This window comes from Oncorhynchus gorbuscha, linkage group LG02 (genome assembly GCF_021184085.1).
Source record: "Oncorhynchus gorbuscha isolate QuinsamMale2020 ecotype Even-year linkage group LG02, OgorEven_v1.0, whole genome shotgun sequence".
NCBI classification, from domain to species: Eukaryota; Metazoa; Chordata; class Actinopteri; order Salmoniformes; family Salmonidae; genus Oncorhynchus; species Oncorhynchus gorbuscha.
The window spans coordinates 16,062,376-16,086,334 of NC_060174.1; the positions used below are offsets into that span (position 1 = coordinate 16,062,376).

General features: G+C 43.2%; 1 protein-coding gene across 7 annotated transcripts in view; it reads right to left on the reverse strand.

Moving 5' to 3' along the window:
• Positions 1-17,042, reverse strand: part of cdc14ab (cell division cycle 14Ab) — a 67,921-nt gene extending 50,879 nt beyond the window's left edge. For 5 of the 7 annotated variants that reach the window (XM_046302330.1, XM_046302322.1, XM_046302342.1 and 2 more), the window contains exons 1-6: positions 16,545-17,042; positions 16,014-16,104; positions 15,136-15,189; positions 13,257-13,332; positions 8,643-8,735; positions 4,035-4,114 (exon numbers count right to left, since the gene is read on the reverse strand). In XM_046302330.1, coding sequence (XP_046158286.1) covers positions 4,035-4,114; positions 8,643-8,735; positions 13,257-13,332; positions 15,136-15,189; positions 16,014-16,104; positions 16,545-16,641 — 491 coding nt within the window. In that variant the 5' untranslated portion in view covers positions 16,642-17,042. The remainder of the gene's footprint in view (positions 1-4,034; positions 4,115-8,642; positions 8,736-13,256; positions 13,333-15,135; positions 15,190-16,013; positions 16,105-16,544) is intronic. The other 2 variants (XM_046302314.1, XM_046302338.1) reach the window with 2 other exon arrangements.
• Positions 17,043-23,959: the final 6,917 nt, after the last annotated feature.

Sequence of the window (23,959 nt, forward strand, 5' to 3'; positions counted from 1 at the left end):
TAAAAAATTAAAACACAAAGCAGGTCAAACTCCTTTGTCCTTTAAAAACCTGCAGTATGTAAAATATTGCGTTATATAGCTTGGAAAATAAATAAATGTGACTCTGGATGACGAAATAATGATAATTGTTCCCAACATTTGGGCAGTTTCTCTAAACAATTCAAATCCGCTTCGTATTTTATTTCCTTGCCACAATACTAGTGAATATTGCAATACAGGTATTGTCCCTGCCCTACTAACTATGTGAGCTGAGGATCGGGGTACAGTCTGTCCCTCCATCACCCCCTCCCTCCATCCCAGCTTGCTAATATTCTAACCACACTGACTGACCCTCTGAAGGGAACCACTGGGGAGAGATGGAGGAAAAGTCAAGGTCAAAGGCCCAGTTAGAAATAGACTTTCTAAAAGTAGCTCAGAGATATCCATCAAACCCAGTTCAAAATTAAACTTTAAAAAAGTGCTGGCTTCGCAGAGTGGAAGGAGGAGGGTTGGTCCAGCCTCTTTACACAACTATGTAAAACGAGGCCTATATGCTGTAGTTTAGGTGGGAGTGAACACATAGCTCTTAAAGCAATTCAAATTGCTGTTTGACTTTAGTCGTTTGTGTTCGTAATTCCTCAAGCTAACACTGGGGGAAATGAAATGAACATTACAGTTTGAAGAAGTGATGGACCAGAGAGCCTAATAATGGAATGATGAGAACGCCATCCCCTTCTTCGCCCTTCTCCCCTTGTTCATTCTTCATCAATTTCAACATATTATGCAAGTGCCATCCCATTTGCTAGAGGCCCATTACAACTAAAGTAAACTGTCAAAAGCTCCATTCTCTCTCCAAACAAGCAGGCAGGTTGAGACAAGCCCGAAGGGCCAATATCTGTCACTATCATAACTCAAGCCAACAATACCCAAATCAATCCTAGAGCCTGGCTGCCAACCCGTGTCACAGGGCAATGAATCACAGGCTTTGTGGACAAGACAAGTAAAGAAAGCAGCCATACAGGTCAATTTAGTGGCAGAGAATGGCAGAGAGTGGGTAAAACATCAACATGCTTTCACTTTATTTACCAGACGACGTAACCTCGCTCTGTCCCTCATTAAATGTTCCCCTCCACCCAAATTCCTGACCTCCATGTGGAGTTAGGTTGGAATGCCGATGGTACGGTGGTCATGAGGGTGTGACTCACTACACAGTTCATTAGGAAAGAACTGGTGAGATAAGGCTATTTGCTACAGACTCGAGTATAGCCAACACACACGACTATAGCCTCGTTCCTGGTATTTGTTCAAGGAAAAAGGTCAAACTAACACCGAGGTGAACAATTGCAAAAACAATCCTAACCAATCCTAAAATTATAGCTTGGAAAACAGTAGCCCCATGATAATTCCAAATTAAAGATCTTAATCTAATCCAGCTATCTATTCTAAACAGTCCACTCCATCCAGATGCATGACAACTGTTTGTTTGTTTGTGTTATGACGAGACAAACAAACCAGGCTAACATCAGGATTAAACTATGTGTGCACGTAACAGCAGTGTGAGTGATATAACATTCTGTTTATTCCATTTACCACTTTCACTCCTCTGAAATGTCATCCAATCCTATTAAAAAGTGTGAGTCCGCTGATCCACAATAGGCATAGATGTCTTATGCTACGGGAAAGCAGATCAGTCCATGTTATGCTTGGGAGAGAGTGGTTGGAATATCCAGAGTAAAAAACAAATGTGTGTTCTGTTTCAGAGTAGGGCAGAACTAATAACTGAAGAAAATGTTTTGGATAAACTTGTAGGATATAGAAAATGTTTAGTCATTGCCACAAACCTACCTGGGAAAGCTACAGACCGTACTATATGAAATATAATTACTTTCAGAGAGGGCATCGAATCGGTTTTTTTCAGGTCTAATACCTGACCTGGTTGAACGACAGCGGAGTCAATCACCACCTTCCGGAGACACCTGAAACCCCACCTCTTTAAGGAATACCTAGGATAGGATAAGTAATCCTTCTCACCCCCCCCCCTTAAGATTTAGATGCACTATTGTAAAATGACTGTTCTACTGGATGTCATAAGGTGAATGCACCAATTTGTAAGTCGCTCTGGATAAGAGCATCTGCTAAATGACTTAAATGTAAATGTAATGTAAATGACACGAGACACTCCAGAAGTTATTGGAGCCTCAGGTAATACGTCATTATGTACACATACAGTAGCAGTCAAAAGTTTGGACACACCTAGTCATTTAAGGCTTTATCTTTATTTTTACCATTTTCTACATTGTAGAATAATAATGAAGACATCAAAACTATGAAATAACACTTGGAATCATGTGGCAACTTTTATTTAACAATGAAAGTCAATTAAGAACAAAAGGGTTTTGCCGGGTCTACCCCGGCAAAACCCAAATGACGTTGGGCCAATTGCGTGCCGCCCTATGGGACTCCCAAGCACAGCTGGATGTGATACAGCCTGGATTCGAACCAGGGACTGTAGTGACTCCTCTTGCACTGAGATGCAGTGCCTTAGACCGCTGCGCCATTCGGGAGCCCAGTTCCATATATTTGTATTTGTTTAACACTTTTTGGGGTTACTACATAATTCCATTAAATAATATGTTAATTCATAGTTGATGTCTTTACTATTATTCTACAATGTCGAAAATAGTAAAAAATTAAGAAAAACCCTGGAATGAGTAGGTGACCAAAGTTTTGAATGATACTGTATACACACAGGCCCAATCTACTGTAAGACACACACATCCTGTTAATAAGAGGATGAAGACACAGGTGGCGCTGTGTCCCGGGCCTGTCTTGTCAGGTGGCGCTGTGACCCGGGCCTGTCTTGTCAGGTGGCGCTGTGACCCGGGCCTTCTTGTCAGGTGGCGCTGTGACCCGGGCCTTTGTCAGGTGGCGCTGTGACCCGGGCCTTTGTCAGGTGGCGCTGTGACCCGGGCCTTTGTCAGGTGGCGCTGTGACCCGGGCCTTTGTCAGGTGGCGCTGTGACCCGGGCCTTTGTCAGGTGGCGCTGTGACCCGGGCCTTTGTCAGGTGCAGCTGTGACCCGGGCCTTTGTCAGGTGCAGCTGTGACCCGGGCCTTTGTCAGGTGCAGCTGTGACCCGGGCCTTTGTCAGGTGCAGCTGTGACCCGGGCCTTTGTCAGGTGCAGCTGTGACCCGGGCCTTTGTCAGGTGCAGCTGTGACCCGGGCCTTTGTCAGGTGCAGCTGTGACCCGGGCCTTTGTCAGGTGCAGCTGTGACCCGGGCCTTTGTCAGGTGCAGCTGTGACCCGGGCCTTTGTCAGGTGCAGCTGTGACCCGGGCCTTTGTCAGGTGCAGCTGTGACCCGGGCCTTTGTCAGGTGCAGCTGTGACCCGGGCCTTTGTCAGGTGCAGCTGTGACCCGGGCCTTTGTCAGGTGCAGCTGTGACCCGGGCCTTTGTCAGGTGCAGCTGTGACCCGGGCCTTTGTCAGGTGCAGCTGTGACCCGGGCCTTTGTCAGGTGCAGCTGTGACCCGGGCCTTTGTCAGGTGCAGCTGTGACCCGGGCCTTTGTCAGGTGCAGCTGTGACCCGGGCCTTTGTCAGGTGCAGCTGTGACCCGGGCCTTTGTCAGGTGCAGCTGTGACCCGGGCCTTTGTCAGGTGCAGCTGTGACCCGGGCCTTTGTCAGGTGCAGCTGTGACCCGGCCTTTGTCAGGTGCAGCTGTGACCCGGGCCTTTGTCAGGTGCAGCTGTGACCCGGGCCTTTGTCAGGTGCAGCTGTGACCCGGGCCTTTGTCAGGTGCAGCTGTGACCCGGGCCTTTGTCAGGTGCAGCTGTGACCCGGGCCTTTGTCAGGTGCAGCTGTGACCCGGGCCTTTGTCAGGTGCAGCTGTGACCCGGGCCTTTGTCAGGTGCAGCTGTGACCCGGGTCTTTGTCAGGTGCAGCTGTGATGTAAGGCAATTAGCCAAGATGTGCTTCCTAGACAATTATTAAATGATTGTTTCTGTGGTTAGAAATCATGCTGCTGTGTGGTAGAGTGCACATGGCTAGTCTGGTATTACCTGAAGGGAAGATATGAAGCATTGGAGCCTGAGATCAGAGCCCTGTAGGCCTCCTCTGGGGTCTTCTTTAGGTAGATGACCTGGTAGATAAACAGGAGAGAAGAGAAAGACAAAAAGAAAGAGCGAGAGAAAGAGTAAGAGAGAGTAAGAGAGAGCGAGACAGAGGAAGTGTGAGAGAACGCAGTTAGTAAACCATCGCTTGGAATCACTGAAGCCACAGTTCATTCCCTCATTTTGGTAATCCTTCAGCTTCCTGATTTACTCTGGTTTTGAAAATATTTGTTCTTAGAGCACTAATATAAAACAGGGAATGTAACAAGGACAGGTAATATAACAGGGAGAGGGAGACACGGTGTCACATGAGATTCCCCAGGCATCCGCCTAAATAGGCCAGTAAGGGGCCAGACGGCATGGTCACAGCACCACAGGCTCTCCAAATGGAAGCCATACAGAAACACACGGTAGCCAACTCATATCCATCCACGAAAGTGCTGCTCTCCCAACCCCAGGTCAGAAAAGCAGGGCTCATCTGAATCAACACCTCGGCATCCCACATCCATACAAGGAGTTGTAACGACAGAGAGTGGAGGGCAGAGACAAGCAACACATCTGCTATTTCATTTCCACTGAAGATGTAGAGAATTAAGCAGAACTATGAACAAAGTAAACGAAGAACGTAAACAAACCCTCTGGAAATAACAAAACTGGTCTCGGAGCATTACATATTATTCTGTACGTAAATCCCGGACACTCCATTTAAAAAAAGATGAATTCAACATGTAAAGTATTGGTCCCATGTTTCATGAGCTGATATAAAAGATCCCAGAAATCAGCCATACACACAAAAAGCTTACTCTCAAGTTGTGCGCAAATTTGTTTCCAACCCCATTAGTGAACATTTCTCCTTTGTCATGAGATTCAATCCATCTGACAGGTGTGGCATATCAAGAAGCTGATTAACAGCATGATCATTATACAGGTACACCCTGTGTTGGGGACAATAAAAGGCCACTCAAATGTGCAGATGTCACAGAACACAATACCACTGATGTCTCAAATTCTGAGCAAGAGCGCAACTACATGCTGACTGCAGTAATGTCCACCAGAGCTGTTGCCAGAGAATTGAATGCTCATTTCTCTACCATAAGCCACCTCAAATTATTTTATAGAATTTGGCACTAAGTCCAACAGGCCTCACAACTGCAGACCACGTGTATGGCGTCATGTGGGCGAGAGTTTCGCTGATGTCAATGTTGTGAAAAGAGTGCCCCATGGTGGCGGTGGGGTTATGGGCAGGCATAAGCTACGGACAACGAACACAATTGCATTTTATCGATTGCAATTTGAATGCACAGAGATACCGTGATGAGATCCTGAGGCCCATTGTTGTGCGAATCATTCACCGCCATCACCTCAACTTTCAGCATGATCATGCTGTGACCAACAGATGCATATCTGTATTCCCGGTCATGTGAAATCCATACATCAGGGCCTAATGAATTTATTTCAATTGACTGATTTCTTTCTATGAACTTTAACAGGTCCGACCAGCGCTGGTGTGAAAATGTTGAATGGAAGATTTGTCTTGAAGGAGGCTTGTATGGGAGAGTGGGCTTGTGTATGCAGCTTGTATATCAGTAGGTCTGGTGACATGGAGGCCAAGCAGTGCATGAAGCCGGTGTCCCCTCAGCAAAAAGAACAGAGCTTTGTTATTGCTGCTCCCACTTCATGAAATATTCACCAGTCAGACAACTGGATACTGCTGAAATGCACCAGCTTAAAGTCTACTGCTGGTGTCTGTGTGTGTGTGTGTGTTGTCCCACGTGACACAGAATTTGGAGTCCCACAGGGACAGCTGTTCGTCCCACACATATAATTCTCTTGGGTTCAAAGCGGGTTACTGGTATTAAAACATCTGTAACAAGAGCAGGCCCAGGAGGACTCAACGGAGCCCACACAATCACCTGACCGGATCAATGTAGACCCACTTGGAGAGAAAACAACAGGGAGGAAAGCCCTGCCACCTTCCCTGCATGTTCTCTCGTTATTAAAGACAACACAATCCCCCTAGGCTAAATAGCTAGACACACTGCAGAACAGAGGTTACAACATTGCAGACAAACCTCACATCCCATCTAAGTGGATAAACACAGTTCGTCAGGCTCGATATTGATTTCTGAATGCCATGTCCTCTGTGTGCATTTGTGAGCCAATGAATCGTGCAGAGGAAAGAAATTATATGGCCTGGTTTTGAAAGAGGTGCTGATATTTCAGTCATTGAATGGGGAGTTCATCTTGGGCTTCGGGTCAGGGTTCAGGCTAAATTTAGCGGAGCGCCTCGCCTTGTGCATCTACCCTTGAGAGATTGTCTAGGAAGGAATAAATGACAGCAGCTTTAATAGGGTCACTGAGTGACAGATTAGACACACCATCAATGCAATTCAACTCCCACAACCCACAAGGTCATCAGTCTCCTATTGGCCAATACAGGAAATGTAAAGGGAAAAGTGACAGGATCTATTTGGTGAGTGGATCAAATCCTATTTTTGTTTGGAAAGTGCTGTAAATACATTATCTCTAGCATTGACAGACATTGACAAGCATCTGATCATGTGTCAATATGGCTAGTGTCTAGACATGCTGACAGGACTAAACTAGCATGTGAACAGTTGGGCATAGCATGATGTACATGGTTCAGCTCAGGGGTGGGTGTGTTGGGGGGGGGGGGTATTATGGCATGCAACTGTCCTCCTGCCACTGTCAACCAGGATTAGATGCCAAATCCAGATTATAATCCAGCAAGGCCCCTGCTGCAACGATGCTTCAAATCTCATCCCAGAGCTATGAGACTGGGGCCCTGCCTGGGTTGGCTAACAAGACCACGGTCCTTATTCAATCCAACCCTGGCCATTATAAGAATATACTTTGGGATGTATATAGACTAGCTAGTTAAGAAAACCATGTTAACTGTGAGAAACTCAACAACTGCATTTTACCATTCATTGTCATAGCCATTAAGGGCGAAAACCAGAAGGGCTGATAGAGCCTATATCATGTTTCTAGTCCAGGCAGGGCATCACAATGAAAAAATATTCAGAGAAGGGCCTTAGATTACATGCAAAGTGTATCATGACCATTGCTGTTCCTCTGTCTGTTCCCTTGGGGACTAGGCACAGTCCACTGAGTAAATACTAGTGACCCACATTGCCTGAGAAGATCATCATGCCATTGCCGGGCTCTGTCATAAGGCATGTCCTCATCATAGCATAACAACAGAAGAACCGGATAAATCCCCTCATTTACTGCCATGTGACCGAGCGGCCAGCTGGCAAGAGATGCCGTCACACATTACAGTCAAGGCTGGTATCTGACTGGGAGTGAAAGGACAGCCTTCAACCATGTCTGGCAGCAAGGGACCAAATGAATAGGGACTAATGCAACAGGAGCTGCTGGGCATTCAAAGGGGGCAGGAAGATGGGGTCACTGTGGCAGGACAATAGGGCTGTCTATAGCAGTCCTCTCCCATCCGTTTCTCCAAGAGTCAGAGAGAGACCTGGCTGGAAGGGGGAGTGCCACCTTAAAAGGAAATCAGCACTGACTGAAAGAAGCCCTGAAAAAAAGGCCTGGGTAGACAATACTGCAGATACAACAAAAACAACACGCTAGGGGAAAAGTGCATAGGGGCCATCTGGGTACATTGATACTGTTACGGATACAGTTATCCTGTGTGTGTGTGTGTATCCTGTGTGTGTGTTTCTTTTCTCTCCTCACAGGTGAAAATCATCACTCCCCAATCAGTCAACAATCAATCATCAATCAGAAGACACACCTCCTATTTCCTGACCTATCACAGTTCCTTCCCCATGGTTTAAAAACCCCATCATTTGTTTGTTCTAGCGCTCGGCTCAGCTCAATCTCTAGCTCAATCTCTAGCTCAATCTCTCTGTAAATGCCATGTCTGTAGGTCTCTGTGTTTCACTCTCGCTTTGTGTCTTAACCTCTCTTTTGTTTAAAGCACCTCCATAGCACTTTGTCATCACCTGTGAGTATTGTTTTTGGTTATGGTGTTTGTTCGTTTGCTGGTGGGAAAAAGGGAAACCAAGACAAGTCGCCCATGGGCATACACTACCCGTAGGTGAACTTTGTTAAATACACTAGGTAGAACTGGGCGGACCACCCACTGTATTTTTGGTTAGTTAGTTAGCTGTTAAAGTAGGCTAGTCTAGCTTAGGGGTGTGTTTTTGTATATTTATTGTTTCTTTCCTTGGGTCCAGCTCAGCCCCTTTTCCTGCTCCCCCCATTACCGTGTGTTTATAAATAAACCTAGAGTTTGACAGTAGATTTCTGTTGTCGTGGTTATTTCGTGCACACTTTTACTTTGTCACAATAATTTGCATGAGTTATGTTACGGGTCTCATTACCATCCCCCCTAGACTGTCGGGCCAAAAGGGATTCGTAACAGATACTAATGCAAAATGAGTTGAGCTGCATTTTGTTGAGGGGTGCAGCATGACGCAACGGCCCAATATAAGCTTTTTTCTCCTTGCCTAACTTCCTTCCCTGCAGAGAGAAGAGAAAGGAGAGAGATAGATAGAAGGCAATACTCACAGCATAGGCAGCAATTAAAACAGCAGCATTAGCCCTTTTCCGCTGGTCAAAGCTGGTGTAGTGCACGATTCGCTTTCTGGTCAGTGTGAACGACTGCAGACAAAAGGAGAAAAAAACACGTAAGAAAAACTGAATCACATTCATTTAGAACCTCTTCACATTAGAGCTATTTAGATTAGAATAATTGATAAAGATATGCACAAACACTGGATGAGTCACAGAAAACTCAACTAAACCACGTCGAAACAACAGTTAGGTGACCAAAGATTGTACAGTACTGTGTATGACGTATTTCTATCTAGCTTAGAAATACACTAGTCCTATAAATACTAGTGTTCATGAAACATACAGAAATCAACAACGATAAACTCAGCAGCCTCCTATTTTGCACTCAATAAGAAAGACACAAGAATGTGGCAGTTTTGGGGCTAATTAATAGACCTAAAGGCACATCTGGTTCTGGCTTGTATATGATATTACACTAGGCTATATTATTTGGACAGATGCAGATAGATGCTGGGGCAGCTGCTGCTCAGACGCTCAGGACACCACCGATCCGCTAGGGATGCAGGAAGAGGAGCCGCTGGCAGATGGGCTGCCGGTGTATGCCGCGGTCAGTGTTCTCGTTCAGAATCACTGCCCGAGTCGGCCAAAGCACTCAAGAAGCAGCACAGGCAAGCTAGAAGATAGACGCATCCATCCATAAACATAGTCACTGCTACACAGGGCTAATCAGCAATATGAGGAACAGCATGCTTGGGTCTCTAGCCTAATTGAAGTTTGGTATGGAAATGAAACCACAAAGGCTTGTAAGGACAAACCCAGTCCCCCCCATCACGCAAATTATGTTTACAGGGGTGGATCCCAAAATACATGTGTAAAGTGATAAACTAATTAAGTCATGCGCTAGACATTTTATGGTTATAAAGTAGCATGTTGCTTTTTTTCCCGTCCTTTGACAAAAAGCTGATTAAAAGGGGGTGTGGCAGATTTCAAAACTCTTCCACGAAGGACTATAAAGAGGACAGAGGCAAGAGAGAGGGTAGTGGATGGACTTTTGCCCAAATGAGAAAAATGCCAATATCATCATCATCATCATCTCAGCCTGAGGGAAGCAACCTACAGTGGGGCAAAAAAGTATTTAGTCAGCAACCAATTGTGCAAGTTCTCCCACTTAAAAAGATGAGTGAGGCCTGTAATTTTCATCATAGGTACACTTCAACTATGACAGACAAAATGAGATTTTTTTTCCCCTAAAATCACATTGTAGGATTTTTAATGAATTTATTAGCAAATTACGGTGGAAAATAAGTATTTGGTCAATAACAAAAACTTCCAACCATAATTTACAAATAAATTCATTTTAAATCCTACAATGTGATTTTCGGGGATTTTTTTTCAGGGATTTTTTTTGCCCCACTGTAGTTCTTGCATTCAATGGCAACAATATGCTTGTCTTCATACGAAGAAAATGCTTTATCACAGAAAAATGTAGCCTACTGTCAGTGTTCCCAATACATTGACGGCTATGAGCAATAGGACATAGCCTACAATGCACTGTGGGGGAAATAGACCCAATCTGCTCTAATACTTTCACTTTATATGTAAAATACTTCAACAGACTAACTAACAAGGCTTCTAGAGGATGTAGGCCTCTGGCTAAAGGTCAGGGTTAAAACAGGTGAACTGCATCGCTAAGCAGGTTAAGCCAGACCAACCGGAAGCCAGGCCAGACACAAGCATGAGTGGTGAGAGGATGTGGAAATGGGGTAGGTGAGTGGGGGCAACACATATCAAATGGGCTCTGTATGTCCCAGATCAAGTTCCACAGGTATGGGATGTTCACATCCTCCAAACGGTGTCATTTCTTAAAATCAGGGTTGTCCACTTTTCCTGTCTTTTTTTTTTTTTTTTTTTACATCTCAGCTTTCATGTACCAGATTCAAACCAATGGAGTTTCAAAGGAATGCTGTCCCTAAGGCAACACACTATTGACAACACAAACACCGGAGGGCAAAGCGTGGTAGCGTGGACTGGGAGGGAGGGAGGGAGAGACAGCCATAAAAACATCATGCTTGCTTGAGACTTTACCTTCAACACTGACCAACACCTACATATAACAGATCTACAGATCGTCTGCTTCAACGGAAAAATGACAGGACAAAAAGACGCAGAACCTCTATTAATTAAACTCTCTTTATGCGAGCAACATTCACACTGGGGTAGAAAGGCATGAGTTAGACAAAATTGGCAACTTTATTGGTGTGTGTCTGGGAAGTTGGGAGCTCCCATTGACCAGGGTCTTATGAGAAGGTTTTGGCCTGGTGGGCTTTTAAAAAGGGCAATTGAGAGCTAAAAATTGAGTAGGCATAGCGAAAACTTCACATCTCCTTTACCTCACATACCTCTGAATATAATTGAGATTGCTGAACAATAAACATATTGGGAGAATTTAAGCACCCAGAATGACAACCATAAATCAAATTCTCAGGTTAGCCTAACAGCAACTGAATTCATGTAAAAATTGGCATTAGTGTCATAAATTGTGAATAGCAGAATTGTTATGACTCCTGGATAAAAGCACATCCACAAACAAGAACAAAGACAGCTTTATAAACAACATGCCATGTACTTGACAGGCAAGACCAATGAAATTATTTTAACTAGCTAGGTTTCCATCCAACCGGCGACAGATTTTTACGCAAATATTCTCAAATATGCATTTAAACAACATGAGTCTGTACCCGCTTTAAGTTAGAGTTAAAACAGTGACCAAGTAGGCTACTGTGGCTAATTGACACTCCTACCGGAGTGTCCTACCATCAAAAACAATGAAGAAAATGCATTCCATAACATTTTAACATTGATAGAACAGTCATTTCCTTAAGCCTACAGTAGCAATGTGTGGTGTTCAATGTAGGCCTACATTCCATGAGACTTCTGAAACACGCAGGGCTCGACATGAACCTGTTCATATACTTGTCCTCCAGACAAGGAGGTGACTGAACATTTTTAGGTTGTTTGATGCTGCATGCAGCTCTTAGTTTGATCTTAAAACAAGTGCATCTACTCATAACCACAGCAGTAAACACAGTCCTGTTCAAAGTAAATGGCACAGATCCACATATGGCATGGTCTATTTGCATATAGGCCTATGGCAACTTTGATTGTTTATGCCGGTCTGTTTATGCCGGTTTGTGTAGAGTACAGGCCGAGTCATGACCATGAGAACCCTACAACCATGAGAACCCTTGCGTAGTTTGTTTAGTTTCGGTATGTTGCAAGTGGCTAATATTGTTCTGCACTCTGTCCCGGGGAGCTGCGCGGCAGTCTCTGGCTACTTCACGCCTGCGCAGGCACACAGCTTAGAGGGAACATTATTCGTGAGGCAGGCATCAAGGCATTCAGTTACTGTTTGATTGAATGTTAGAATGGGCTAAATGAGTTACCTATGCCACTGAGTGTGGTATAATTGTCGGTGCCAGTACCTCAGAAACGGCCGGACGAGAATGGTGCGACAAATAAAAAAAACATCCAGTCAGGAGCAGTACTGTGAGAGAAAACAAACAGCTCGTTGATGAGGTCAAAGGTGAATGGCAAGAATCGTGCAAGCGGGCCACAAACAGGCAAATAACAGCAGGACAACGGTAGTGTGCAGAACAGCATATCGGAACGCAACAGTCCTTGTCACGGATGGGCTATTGCAGCAGATGACCACACCGGGTTCCCCTCCTTTCAGCTAAAAGCAAGAAGCGACTCCAGTGGGCATGTGATCACCAAAACCATACAACTAAGGAGTAGAAAATGAACGCCTAGTCCGACGAATCCCAGTTCCTGTTCCGTCATGCTGATGTCAGAGTCAGGATTTGGCGTAAGCAGTATGATTCCATAGCCCCAGCCTGCCTGGTACAACCTGGTGGCAGTGATGTGGGTAATGTTTTTCTTCCACAAGTTAGGGCATTTGATACTAAATTCCACACCCTGAAGAATTCAAGCTGTTCTGGAGGCAAAGGGGAGTCCAACCTAGTACTAGAAGGGTGTACCTAATAAACTGGCCACTGAATGAATATTGTAGCCTATACTACGAGCTGGAGCAGATTGTGTCAGCCTACACAGATTATCCTGGCATCTCTAATGACTCTGTCCGAGGGAAAGTGCCAACGCAGCTTTGGGACAGGTGAGTCAGTGGCTGAAAACAGAAAGCCAATGACTTTGCCAAAGCTTTGATTTAAATGGTCTGAGGACTTGTGCTTTATCCATTAATTCCATACCTACCCTTCAAGTTGCACAATGGTTTTAAAATGACATGGAGACAGAGAAAAAGATGCTCATATACTACTGCTAAAGACCTCTCTGAATTTAGTATTGTCCTTGCAAGTAGCTAAACTCTAGCCGAGCGGGCAGTGTGTGGGTTTTGCAATTATCTAATAACTAACCCCATAAACTACACTACTCTATGTGCTGGCATGTCTTCAAATGCCACAGACCTTGCGGTTGTTGTCAATGAGGGCGTGCGAGGTAGAACTACACAAATTGATTTTGTTGTCACAGATACATAATGTACATTCTTAATGGGGGCAGAAAGGCACGAACAGAGAGAGGCACATGACTTACCTTCAGCTTTTTGTTGAGTTTACAGCTGTATCTGTATAGCATGGCTAGGTTGAGTGGTCCAAAATCCGCATAGAAGCTGAAATATAATTAACATTTAAAAAATGTCAGACTGAATTGGTTAAAACATATTTTCATTCAACATAGAACTTCCTAATATTGAGATGCCTTAGCTATCCTAATTCAGGAATGAACCCCATCTGTAATATTTCTTATCAATTACATTTTTGTATTGAACCACAATTTTGTGTTTCACTTTCCTGTTCACAAGTTCAGCAGGGAGGGTTAATCAAACGCTTGCACTATGTAAACCTGGTATTCCCAAGCTGGGGTACACGTAGACCTGGGGGTACAGCAAATAAAAATGTGATTCCCTTTAAAAATAAAATTCCCTTCACATTTTCAAACAGTCCATTTATATTTTCCCACGGGGCTATAGATTTGGGTGAGGTTTTTTCCTCGCCTGAGTATCCTCATTTTACTGCCAAAAAATAAAAAATAAACCATCTAGTGTTCAGCAAAATAACAACACAATGTCAAATACAGGTAGCCTAGTCAAATAATTAACATCCAATCACATGAACTGTTACTCTCTCGAGGGAATTCCACTAACGGTCTGTATGTAGCTGCTGCTCATGTTGGTATTTGTACTGATGGCGCAAAAGCCATGACAGGGAGACATAGTGGAGTGGTAACGTGTGTGCAAGGAGTTGCTCCTGATGCCACTTGGGGACACTGCAGAGGCTCTCCACCGAGAGGCTCTCCACCGAGAGGCTCTCCACCGAGAGGCTCTCCACCGAGAGGCTCTCCACCGAGAGGCTCTCCACCGAGAGGCTCTCCACCGAGAGGCTCTCCACCGAGAGGCTCTCCACCGAGAGGCTCTCCACCGAGAGGCTCTCCACCGAGAGGCTCTCCACCGAGAGAACATGAGAACATATGAACATATGAAAGCTGGTGGTTCCTTTTAACATGAGTCATCAGTATTCCCAGGTAAGACGTTTTAGGTTGTAGTTATTATAGGACTATTTCTCTCTATACCATTTGTATTTCATATATCTTTGACTATTGAACGTTCTAATAGGTACTTTAGTATTGCCAGCCTAATCTCAGGAGTTGATAGTCTTCAAGTCATAAACAAGGGCAATGCTTGAAGCACAGCAAAGAGCTGCTGGCAAATGCAGGCAAGTGTTGTTTGAATGAATGTTTATGAGCCTGCTGCTGCCTACCACCGCTCAGTCAGACTGCTCTATCAAATCATAGACTTAATTATAATAACACACAGAAATACGATCCGTAGGTCATTAATATGGTCAAATCCGGAAACCATCATTTCAAAAGAAAAAAACAAACATTTATGGTGGCATCCTTAAGTATAAATATTGCTGTTACACATTGCACAACCTTCAATGTCATAATTATTTACAATTCTGGCAAATTAATTACGGACTTTGTTCGGAAGAAATGTTCTTCACACAGTTCGCAACGAGCCAGACAGCCTAAACTGCTGCAAATACCCTGACTCTGCTTGTACAGAACGCAAGAGAAGTGACACAATTTCCCTAGTTAAAAGAAGTTAATGTTAGCAGGCAATATTAACTAGATATGCAGGTCTAAAAATATATACTTGTGTATTGATTTTAAGAAAGGCATTGAAGTTTATGGTTAGGTACACATTGGTGCAACAGTGCTTTTTTCATGAATGTGCTTGTTAATTCATCACCCGTTTGGAGAAGGCTGTGATTCGATGATAAATTAACAGGCACCGCATCGATTATATGCAACGCAGGACAAGCTAGATAAACTAGTAATATCATCAACCACGTGTAGTTAACTAGTGACTATGTTGAACTATGTTAAAGTTTAATGCTAGCTAGCAACTTACCTTGGCTCCTTGCTGCACTCATAACAGGTGGTCAGCCTGCCACGCAGTCTCCTCCTGGAATGCAATGTAATCAGCCATAATCGGTGTCCAAAAATGCCGATTGCCGATTGTTATGAAAACTAGAGGTCGGGCGATTTCAAGTTGGGACACTGATGCCCTTTGCAACCACGTACCTAAGTGAGAGTGGATTCTCAGCCCTCACAAGTATGAAACCAAATCCAGGCACAGACTGTGTGTGGAAAATTATTTAAGAGAGACTCTCCAATACAACCAACATTTCAGAGTTATGTGCATCCTTTCAAGCACACCCTTCTCATTAATCTGTGGTGAGTTATTCAACATTTTTGATGAACAAATAAGGTTTTATATGTAAGATGGCTAAATAAAGAGCTAAATGGTTTATCATCATTTGCGCCCTGGTCCTATAAGAGCTCTTTGTCACTTCCCACGAACAGGATTGTGACAAAAAAAATCACACTCCTTCAAACATTCAACCTCTAGCTGCGTACCAGTGTCAGTTCAATTTCAAATGTTGTTTTTTTGCCATGGCAGGCTTACAATGATGGCAAAAAACAACATTTGAAATTGAACTGACCCTGGTACGCAGCTGGAGGTGTAATGTTTGAAGGGGTACAGGACTGTAAAAAGTTTGGGAACCATTGATGTAAACCATTGGTCAACTCCAAGCCGAGTGGAACACAATGGCTTTATTAATCTGAATTGGAAAACGTTCAATTAAAAGCTGTTACGTAATTGCAGTGACAGCTCTTCAGCAACCCTGCGACACTTGTTGGCGCTGTCCAGTGGACCGTATCTAAACAAATGCACTGAAGCTAATGAAAGTGCGAAGAGATACTGCGAGGGAGAACAAAACTTACTTTTCATAGATAAATTCGTCATCTGTGCAGAAGTAGTGAGTGTTTGCAGTGCTTTTTGGCTTGCTTCTTAGGGTAGCAAAATATAATCGATCTGAAGAAGAAAAAAACATGGGTACATACATGTATGAACAGCAAACCTTCAGGGGCCATAACAACAGACATCACAACATCGATAGAACAAACAAATCGTTTAACACACTTCACCAAGGAAGACTTGGCAACATTGTTTTCCACGAGCTGTGATTACAAGGTAGCTAGCTAGCTGACGTCCCGTACAAAACTACATTAATCTGAAAATATCAGATGAATTCGCTCTTAGTTTACTTTGAAAATAAGACAATATTCGTTTCAGGTTAGCCAGTAACGTTAGTCATAGCTAGTAGTTCTCCAACCAATTCATGTCAATCACAGACAGCTTAGACTGGCTCGCAAAAGAAGGCTAGCTAGCCAGGTTGGCGAAAATACTCGCGTTGACTTGATAATTAATTAGCAGAAAGTTTACACATCGCCAACTAGCAAATGTTCACTTACCTTTTATTAATTCACAGGCTCCTATCAATTCTATGTCGTCTGCCATTTTAAACAAAGTTGAAAGGATAGGAGAATGTTTAAGGCTGTCGAGAGTCATCGATCGACACAAACAAGTTGCTAAGACTGACTAAACTGGAAAAAAAAGCTAACTAGTTAAATATTAGTAAACACTAAAAAATTAAATAAAAAACAGAGTAGCTCATTTAGTTAGGATAGCGTCTATCCAACTAGTAGCTAAGTTAGCGGTTTGCTAGCAGCCACGCACTTTGCTCTGGCTAAAATAATAAATTAAACGTAATTTGACCATTCGAAATCCATGCCCAAGAAAAAGTAAAGCTCTGCAGCAAAAAATATTTGCGTGCCTCTTGGTTTCATTCAGCGCTGAGGAAAATATCCATGCATTACAAATAGCAGACGTCCTCTTGACTTATTTCCTACCCAGACAGTGCACAAATCTTTTTCCTGAATCCCTGCCATGATTGCGGATAGTCATTCGACTACAAGCAAACATCTTAAAGGGACATCACATGGTAACCAGAAACCCAATCGCCACACAAAGGCACGTTGCCAGGGCATGGTCTCCCTCAACCAATCAGCGATCAAATACGTTGTCTGAACTCGACAATGGAGGGAAGGACACAGTAAAGAGAGTAGAATAAAAACGTATATGGGTAAACACTGAGGCCTATATCAGTAACACACTTTGATTATGCCTGTTCAACATGGCCCAGTGGATTATTTACAAAAGTTATAGAATGCAGGAAAAAACATAATGACATGCTATAAATCCCCCAGAACTATATAAGTAAATATATAGCTTGATATGAGCAACTGAATCTTCTGTTAATATTGTAACAACCTTTGTCAAACGCCTACTTTTAAGTGTTCAATCATTTCAGACCTATTGGAGTAACGGCTAAGATGTTGGTTGCTGATTAGATTAGATTTTTTAAATTTTATTTATTTTATTTTTATTTCACCTTTATTTAACCAGGTAGGCAAGTTGAGAACAAGTTCTCATTTACAATTGCGACCTGGCCAGGATAAAGCAAAGCAGTTCGACACATACAACGACACAGAGTTACACATGGAGTAAAACAAACATACAGTTAATAATACAGTATAAACAAGTCTATATACGATGTGAGCAAATGAGGTGAGATAAGGGAGGTAAAGGCAAAAAAGGCCATTGTGGCAAAGTAAATACAATATAGCAAGTAAAACACTGGAATGGTAGATTTGCAATGGAATAATGTGCAAAGTACAAATACATATAATGGGGTGCAAAGGAGCTAAATAAATAAATAAATTAATTACAGTAGGGAAAGAGATAGTTGTTTGGGCTAAATTATAGGTGGGCTATGTACAGGTGCAGTAATCTGTGAGCTGCTCTGACAGTTGGTGCTTAAAGCTAGTGAGGGAGATAAGTGTTTCCAGTTTCAGAGATTTTTGTAGTTCTTTCCAGTCATTGGCAGCAGAGAACTGGAAGGAGAGGCGGCAAAAGAAAGAATTGGTTTTGGGGGTGACTAGAGAGATATACCTGCTGGAGCGTGTGCTACAGGTGGGAGATGCTATGGTGACCAGCGAGCTGAGATAAGGGGGGACTTTACCTAGCAGGGTCTTGTAGATGACATGGAGCCAGTGGGTTTGGCGACGAGTATGAAGCGAGGGCCAGCCAACGAGAGCGTACAGGTCGCAATGGTGTGTAGTATATGGGGCTTTGGTGACAAAACGGATTGCACTGTGATAGACTGCATCCAATTTGTTGAGTAGGGTATTGGGGGCTATTTTGTAAATGACATCGCCAAAGTCGAGGATTGGTAGGATGGTCAGTTTTACAAGGGTATGTTTGGCAGCATGAGTGAAGGATGCTTTGCGAAATAGGAAGCCAATTCTAGATTTAACTTTAGATTGGAGATGTTTGATATGGGTCTGGAAGGAGAGTTTACAGTCTAACCAGACACCTAAGTATTTGTAGTTGTCCACGTATTCTAAGTCAGAGCCGTCCAGAGTAGTGATGTTGGACAGGCGGGCAGGTGCAGGTAGCGATCAGTTGAAGAGCATACATTTAGTTTTTCTTGTATTTAAGAGCAATTGGAGGCCACGGAAGGAGAGTTGTATGGCATTTGCTGGACCTAGGATCATGGAGTCAGGGCTATCCCCCGAATTCGGGGGATGGTGCTTATTTCATTTTATAAACGCAATACAATATGCAACCAAGCTTGATCTCAGCTTAATCTCATCCTCAATGTTTGATGTATCTTTATATCCAAACATAAGTACTGCCCCTAAAGTACACTGTGACACCAGAATCAGATATCATTATATAATTAGCAATTAGAATACTAATAATAGTATATAATATAGTATTTTTTGTGCAAGACATCTTATAGATAAAACAATAGGTAGCATATTGTTTTTAAATGTGTGCATGTTTTTTTCTGACAAAACGCTTAAGCGTGTGTGGCGGATTTCAAAACGCTTAAGCATTTTTCGACTCAGAGGAAAATAGAGCCGAACATATTGATAAAAGTAAACCCTGTCCTTAAGAAATTTACACCGTAATCAAAAAGTCACACCAGGTTAAGCCTACATGAAACACATCCCTTATTTTAAGTGTCTAAAATCTCCTATGGGAAAATGAATGGTGTAAAAACCATTGGAACTATTTTCCTGTTTGACCGCTAGGTTTTATGGGTATTATGACTTATACTGTGGTACAGGAAACATCCCTCCATTTTACTATGATGTCTTACATGGTCCTGTTGTTTTACAGGGCCTTCGGAAAGTATTCAGACCCCTTGACTTTTTCCACATTTTGTTACGTTACGGCCTTAATCTAAAATTGATTATTTTTTTATCCTCATCAATCTACACACACTACCCCATAATGACAAAGACAAATTCAAACAGTTTAGAAATTCCTTATTACATAAGCATTAAGACCTTTTGCTATAAAATTGAGCTCAGGTGCATACTGTTTCCATAGATCATCATTAAGATGTTTCTACAACTTGGAGTCCACCTGTGGTAAATTCAAATGATTGGACATGATTTGGAATGGCACACACCTGTCTATATAAAGTCCCACAATTGACAGTGCATGTCAGAGCAAAAACCAAGCCATGAGGTCGAAGGAATTGCCCGTAGAGCTCCAAGACAGGATTGTGTCGAGGCACAGATCTGAGCAAGGGTGCCAAAAAAATGGTGCAGCATTGAAGGTCCCCAAGAACACAGTGGCCTCCATCATTCTTAAATGGAAGAAGTTTGGAACCACCAAGACTCTTCCTAGAGCTGGCCCCCCAGCCAAACGGAGCAATCGGGGGAGAAAGGCCTTGGTCAGGGAGGTGACCAAGAACCCAATGGTCACTTTGACAGAGCTCCAGAATTACTCTGTGGAGATGGGAGAACCTTCCAGAAGGACAACCATCTCTGCAGCACTCCACCAATCAGGCCTTTATGGTAGAGTGGCCAGACAGAAGCCACTCCTTAGTAAAAGGCACATGACAGCCCACTTGGAGTTTGCCAAAAGGGACCTAAAGAACTCTCAGACCATGAGAAACAGATTATCTGGTCTGATGAAACCTAGCTTGAACTCTGGAGGAAACCTGGCATCATCCCTACGGTGAAGCATGGTGGTGGCAGCATCATGCTTTGGGGATGTTTTTCAGCGGCATGGACTGGGAGACTAGTCAGAATTGAGGGAAAGATGAACGGAGCAAAGTATAGAGAGATCATTGATGGAAACCTGCTCCAGAGCGCTCAGGACCTCAGACTGGGGTGATGGTTTACCTTCCAACAGGGCAATGACCCTAAGCACACAGTCAAGACAATGCAGGAGTGGCTTTGGAACAAGTCTCTGAATGTCCTTAAGTGGCCCAGCCAGAGCCCGGACTTGAACCCAATCTAACATCTCTGGAGAGACCTGAAAATAGCTGTGCAGCATCGCTCCCCATCCAACCTGACAGAGTTTGAGAGGGTCTCCAGAGAAGAATAGGAGAAACTCCCCAAATACAGGTGTGCCAAGCTTGTAGCGTCATACCCAAGACTTGAGGCTGTAATCACTGCCAAAGGTACTTCAACAAAGTACTGAGTAAAGGGTCTGAATACTTATGTATATTGAATCTTTTTTAAATTTAAAAATAAATACATTTACAACCATTTCTAAAACCCTGTTTTTGCTTTGTCATTATGGGGTATTGTGTGTAGATTGATGCGGATGAAAAAATATTTAATACATTTTAGAATAAAGCTGTAACCTAACAAAATGTGGAAAAAGTCAATTGGTCTGAATACATACCGAAAGGAACTGTATGTCACTTGATAGGAATTTAATAGGATCTCTATGGGTATCATCCTCTCGTGCCAGTATGTATGTGGGTCACCCCCAATGAGAGGGAGTAAGTGAGTGAACTGAAAGCAACCCCTTGTTTTTGTTGCCATCGTGCACAGTTTGGGACTACACAGAATGTATGCCTCCGGAGCTGCTCAAGTCAAAAAAGTCCCATAAATTGACAGAAATATAATCCAGAACATGACCGGGACAAACCCTGGCCTTTCAAGGTAGGCTTTCTTAAATGGATGGTTCACTTATTACCTAGGCTTGTATCAACTCGGGTTTATTTGGTAAGCACAACATTATGTACATTTGTATTCTTATTAAACCATCCTTTAAAGACGGAATCCGCAGTAGAGAAACAGCGTCACTGGCCACCCCTCGGATGTTGTTTTTATTTTGTTGACGAAGCAGAGCCGAGGAGCGTCGCACAATGCGCACATTTTTTTGTTGCTGCGTCGGGAATGATGTTCAAGGGAGAAAAAAATGCTCATTGTATACAGTAACTTCTTTGTAATGTCACAAACGGAGGTGGCAGTTTCACTATCTGTGAAATGCCTTGATAATAGTAGCTGTTTGTTTCATTTTCATTCAATCACAGGATTGCAATAAAGACTGTGCCTGTTTTCAGTGAAGCTTAGAAGAGACCACATAAAACAAACCCCAATCCCAGATATAATACTCATTGATCCTAGTAAAGATTGATGCCTCTGGCAGCAGTTAGAGAGAGTGTGGTTTTCAATGGATCTAGCTCACCTGCTATGAGAGAGATCCAGACCCGCTGGGGGGCTGATGCTGCGGCTGCAGGCTGGCTCCAGTCACTGTGCTCCTGGGTCCTCCAGGAAGCAACGTCTGACATGCCTTCATTGGGGTGCAGCAAAACGGGAGGTTTGGGGGCCACCCGGGACCTTCAGCGACAACTCTGTGGATCACTGTGCCGCTCCAACCCCAGAATATAAACAAGTCGATGTTTACCAAACGAGAGAAAGAGGGGCTTTGTGAGTGCTGTACCCCTGAGCATGCCAGAGGAACACAAAGCTAGCAAGGTGGGATCAGGTAACCACCTCTGGTTACTGCAATGTGATCGGCCCTCACGAGGCTCCTGTTCCTGTTACACAGCAGGCAAGGTGGGAATTTCAATCTTCCTTGAGTTCCCTCTCCGATTGATCAACCACTAATGTGCCATTTACTCTATGTAGATAGAAATCCATCTGCCCTATAAATGCTGCTCACTTGTCATCTGATTGCCGTGCTTTGTATTACAGTATTTCTCACACAACATTCATTGACGAGTTGTTTGTATTTGATGTTGAGGCAACTTAATACTCTCCATGTCTGACATCATGGAAAAGAAGGACAAGCAAACCTGTACCTGTAAAGCAGTGGACGGCTCATAAGAATGGCTAGAACGGAGCAAATGGAGTGGAATCAAACCATGTGTTTGATACCATTCCACTGATTCCGGTCCAGCCATTACCACAAGCCCGTTCTCTCCAATTAAGGTGACACCCACCTCTGTGCTGTGAAGAGATGGCTTACCTGCACTGTGCAACAAGGAAAGCAATTTCAGACAAGAGAATCTTTGGATGTGCATAGTTTCCTCTCATCAGTTTATTCTAAAGAACCACCAGACAATAAGAGTATTAGATCAAGAGAGTTGTCTTGACAGGGTGTTTTGCGAATTTAAAACTGTGGCGTGATGCAATTTCCCCAACCTCGGAGTGTTGGGTAGTTGAAATAGCACTGGTTTTGAAACATAGGCTTTTATGGCTCTGCCAACTCTCAGAGTAAATCTTTTCACTTCAGAAGTGTGTTGACAATAATCCTTTATGCAACCATTGTAAGGGCAGTTCAGAAAGGTTAAGCAATGGTTGACAAGGAACAACATAAGTGTGTATATTTGACAAATACAGGTTACAGTATATTGTTTACACTATACATTTTCAGGCCTGTTCCTACACTATGAACCTGATAAGATTACTATAGTTTGTTTCTCTTGCTTTATTTGCAGTAAAAATGCTTCAACGGCCCTAAAGTCATGTGGTGTTGACATACTGTATCTATCAGCACCGCCACGGTTTGTGAACGTAGAGATTACTGATTGTAGGCCTGCTGTACTGTAGCAAACAAATCTCTCATTATCATACTTTCAAGTCCGACATCAGCTCCCTAAATGGTCTTCAAGGTTTGTAACCTTTTATTGCATCTGAGAACAGACAAACAGGATGGGTGGAGAAAAACGATGAAAAGATGGAAGGAAACAGGCCAAGATGATAACTGATAAGATTACACAATATCCCCTGCCGTGAGTACATAGCCAGGACCTGGGGTGTCCCTGAAATAGACAAAGCAGACTAAAGTTTATATAGTGGTGCTATTATGGGTGTTGTACTTTGGGATTATTTTTTTATTGAGAATTTGTAGTTTTGTATGTACTGTAAAATCGGTATACAATTCAGTGACTGAGCTACCAATAAAAACAATTGTTTCAATCTAAAACAATAGCTTAAAATTAGAAAGTTGGTGACTATCAGCAACACACAGATTACGGTTGTGAATAACTGGAGATTGAGAAAAAGCTCAATGTTCACAACAACCTCACCAATGAGATGTCCACACATTTGGTGGTGAGTGAAGAGAATTGGATTAGGCCACAAAAATAGCTAAGCAACAAGCCTTGCAGTCAACCCTCAAGCCCTCACACATTAACCACGTTCATAACCACTCAACAAGCAAAGCTAAAACATACCATAGTTAACCTTCTCATTACTTGGAGAGCTTGTCGAAAAAGTTGTCAAGTAGTTGCAGACTGGAGGAAAAAAGTCAGCTTTGCTGAGAGAAGTTGCATAAGGTTTTTCCATGGGTCTACACTTCACTCCTGAAGACTTAGTTATCACATGCACAAGTACAGTGAAATGCCCAAGGTGTCTGACTGCATGCTTTCCAGTCAGACAACCCTGCAGCTATTTCTGCTAATGATCTGGAATAAGAACACCAAGCACCTCAACAGTTGCAATGGCAAAAAGCAAAGGTTCTTGCTGGCGAATCATTAGTTGGCAAGTATAACATGACCATGCTA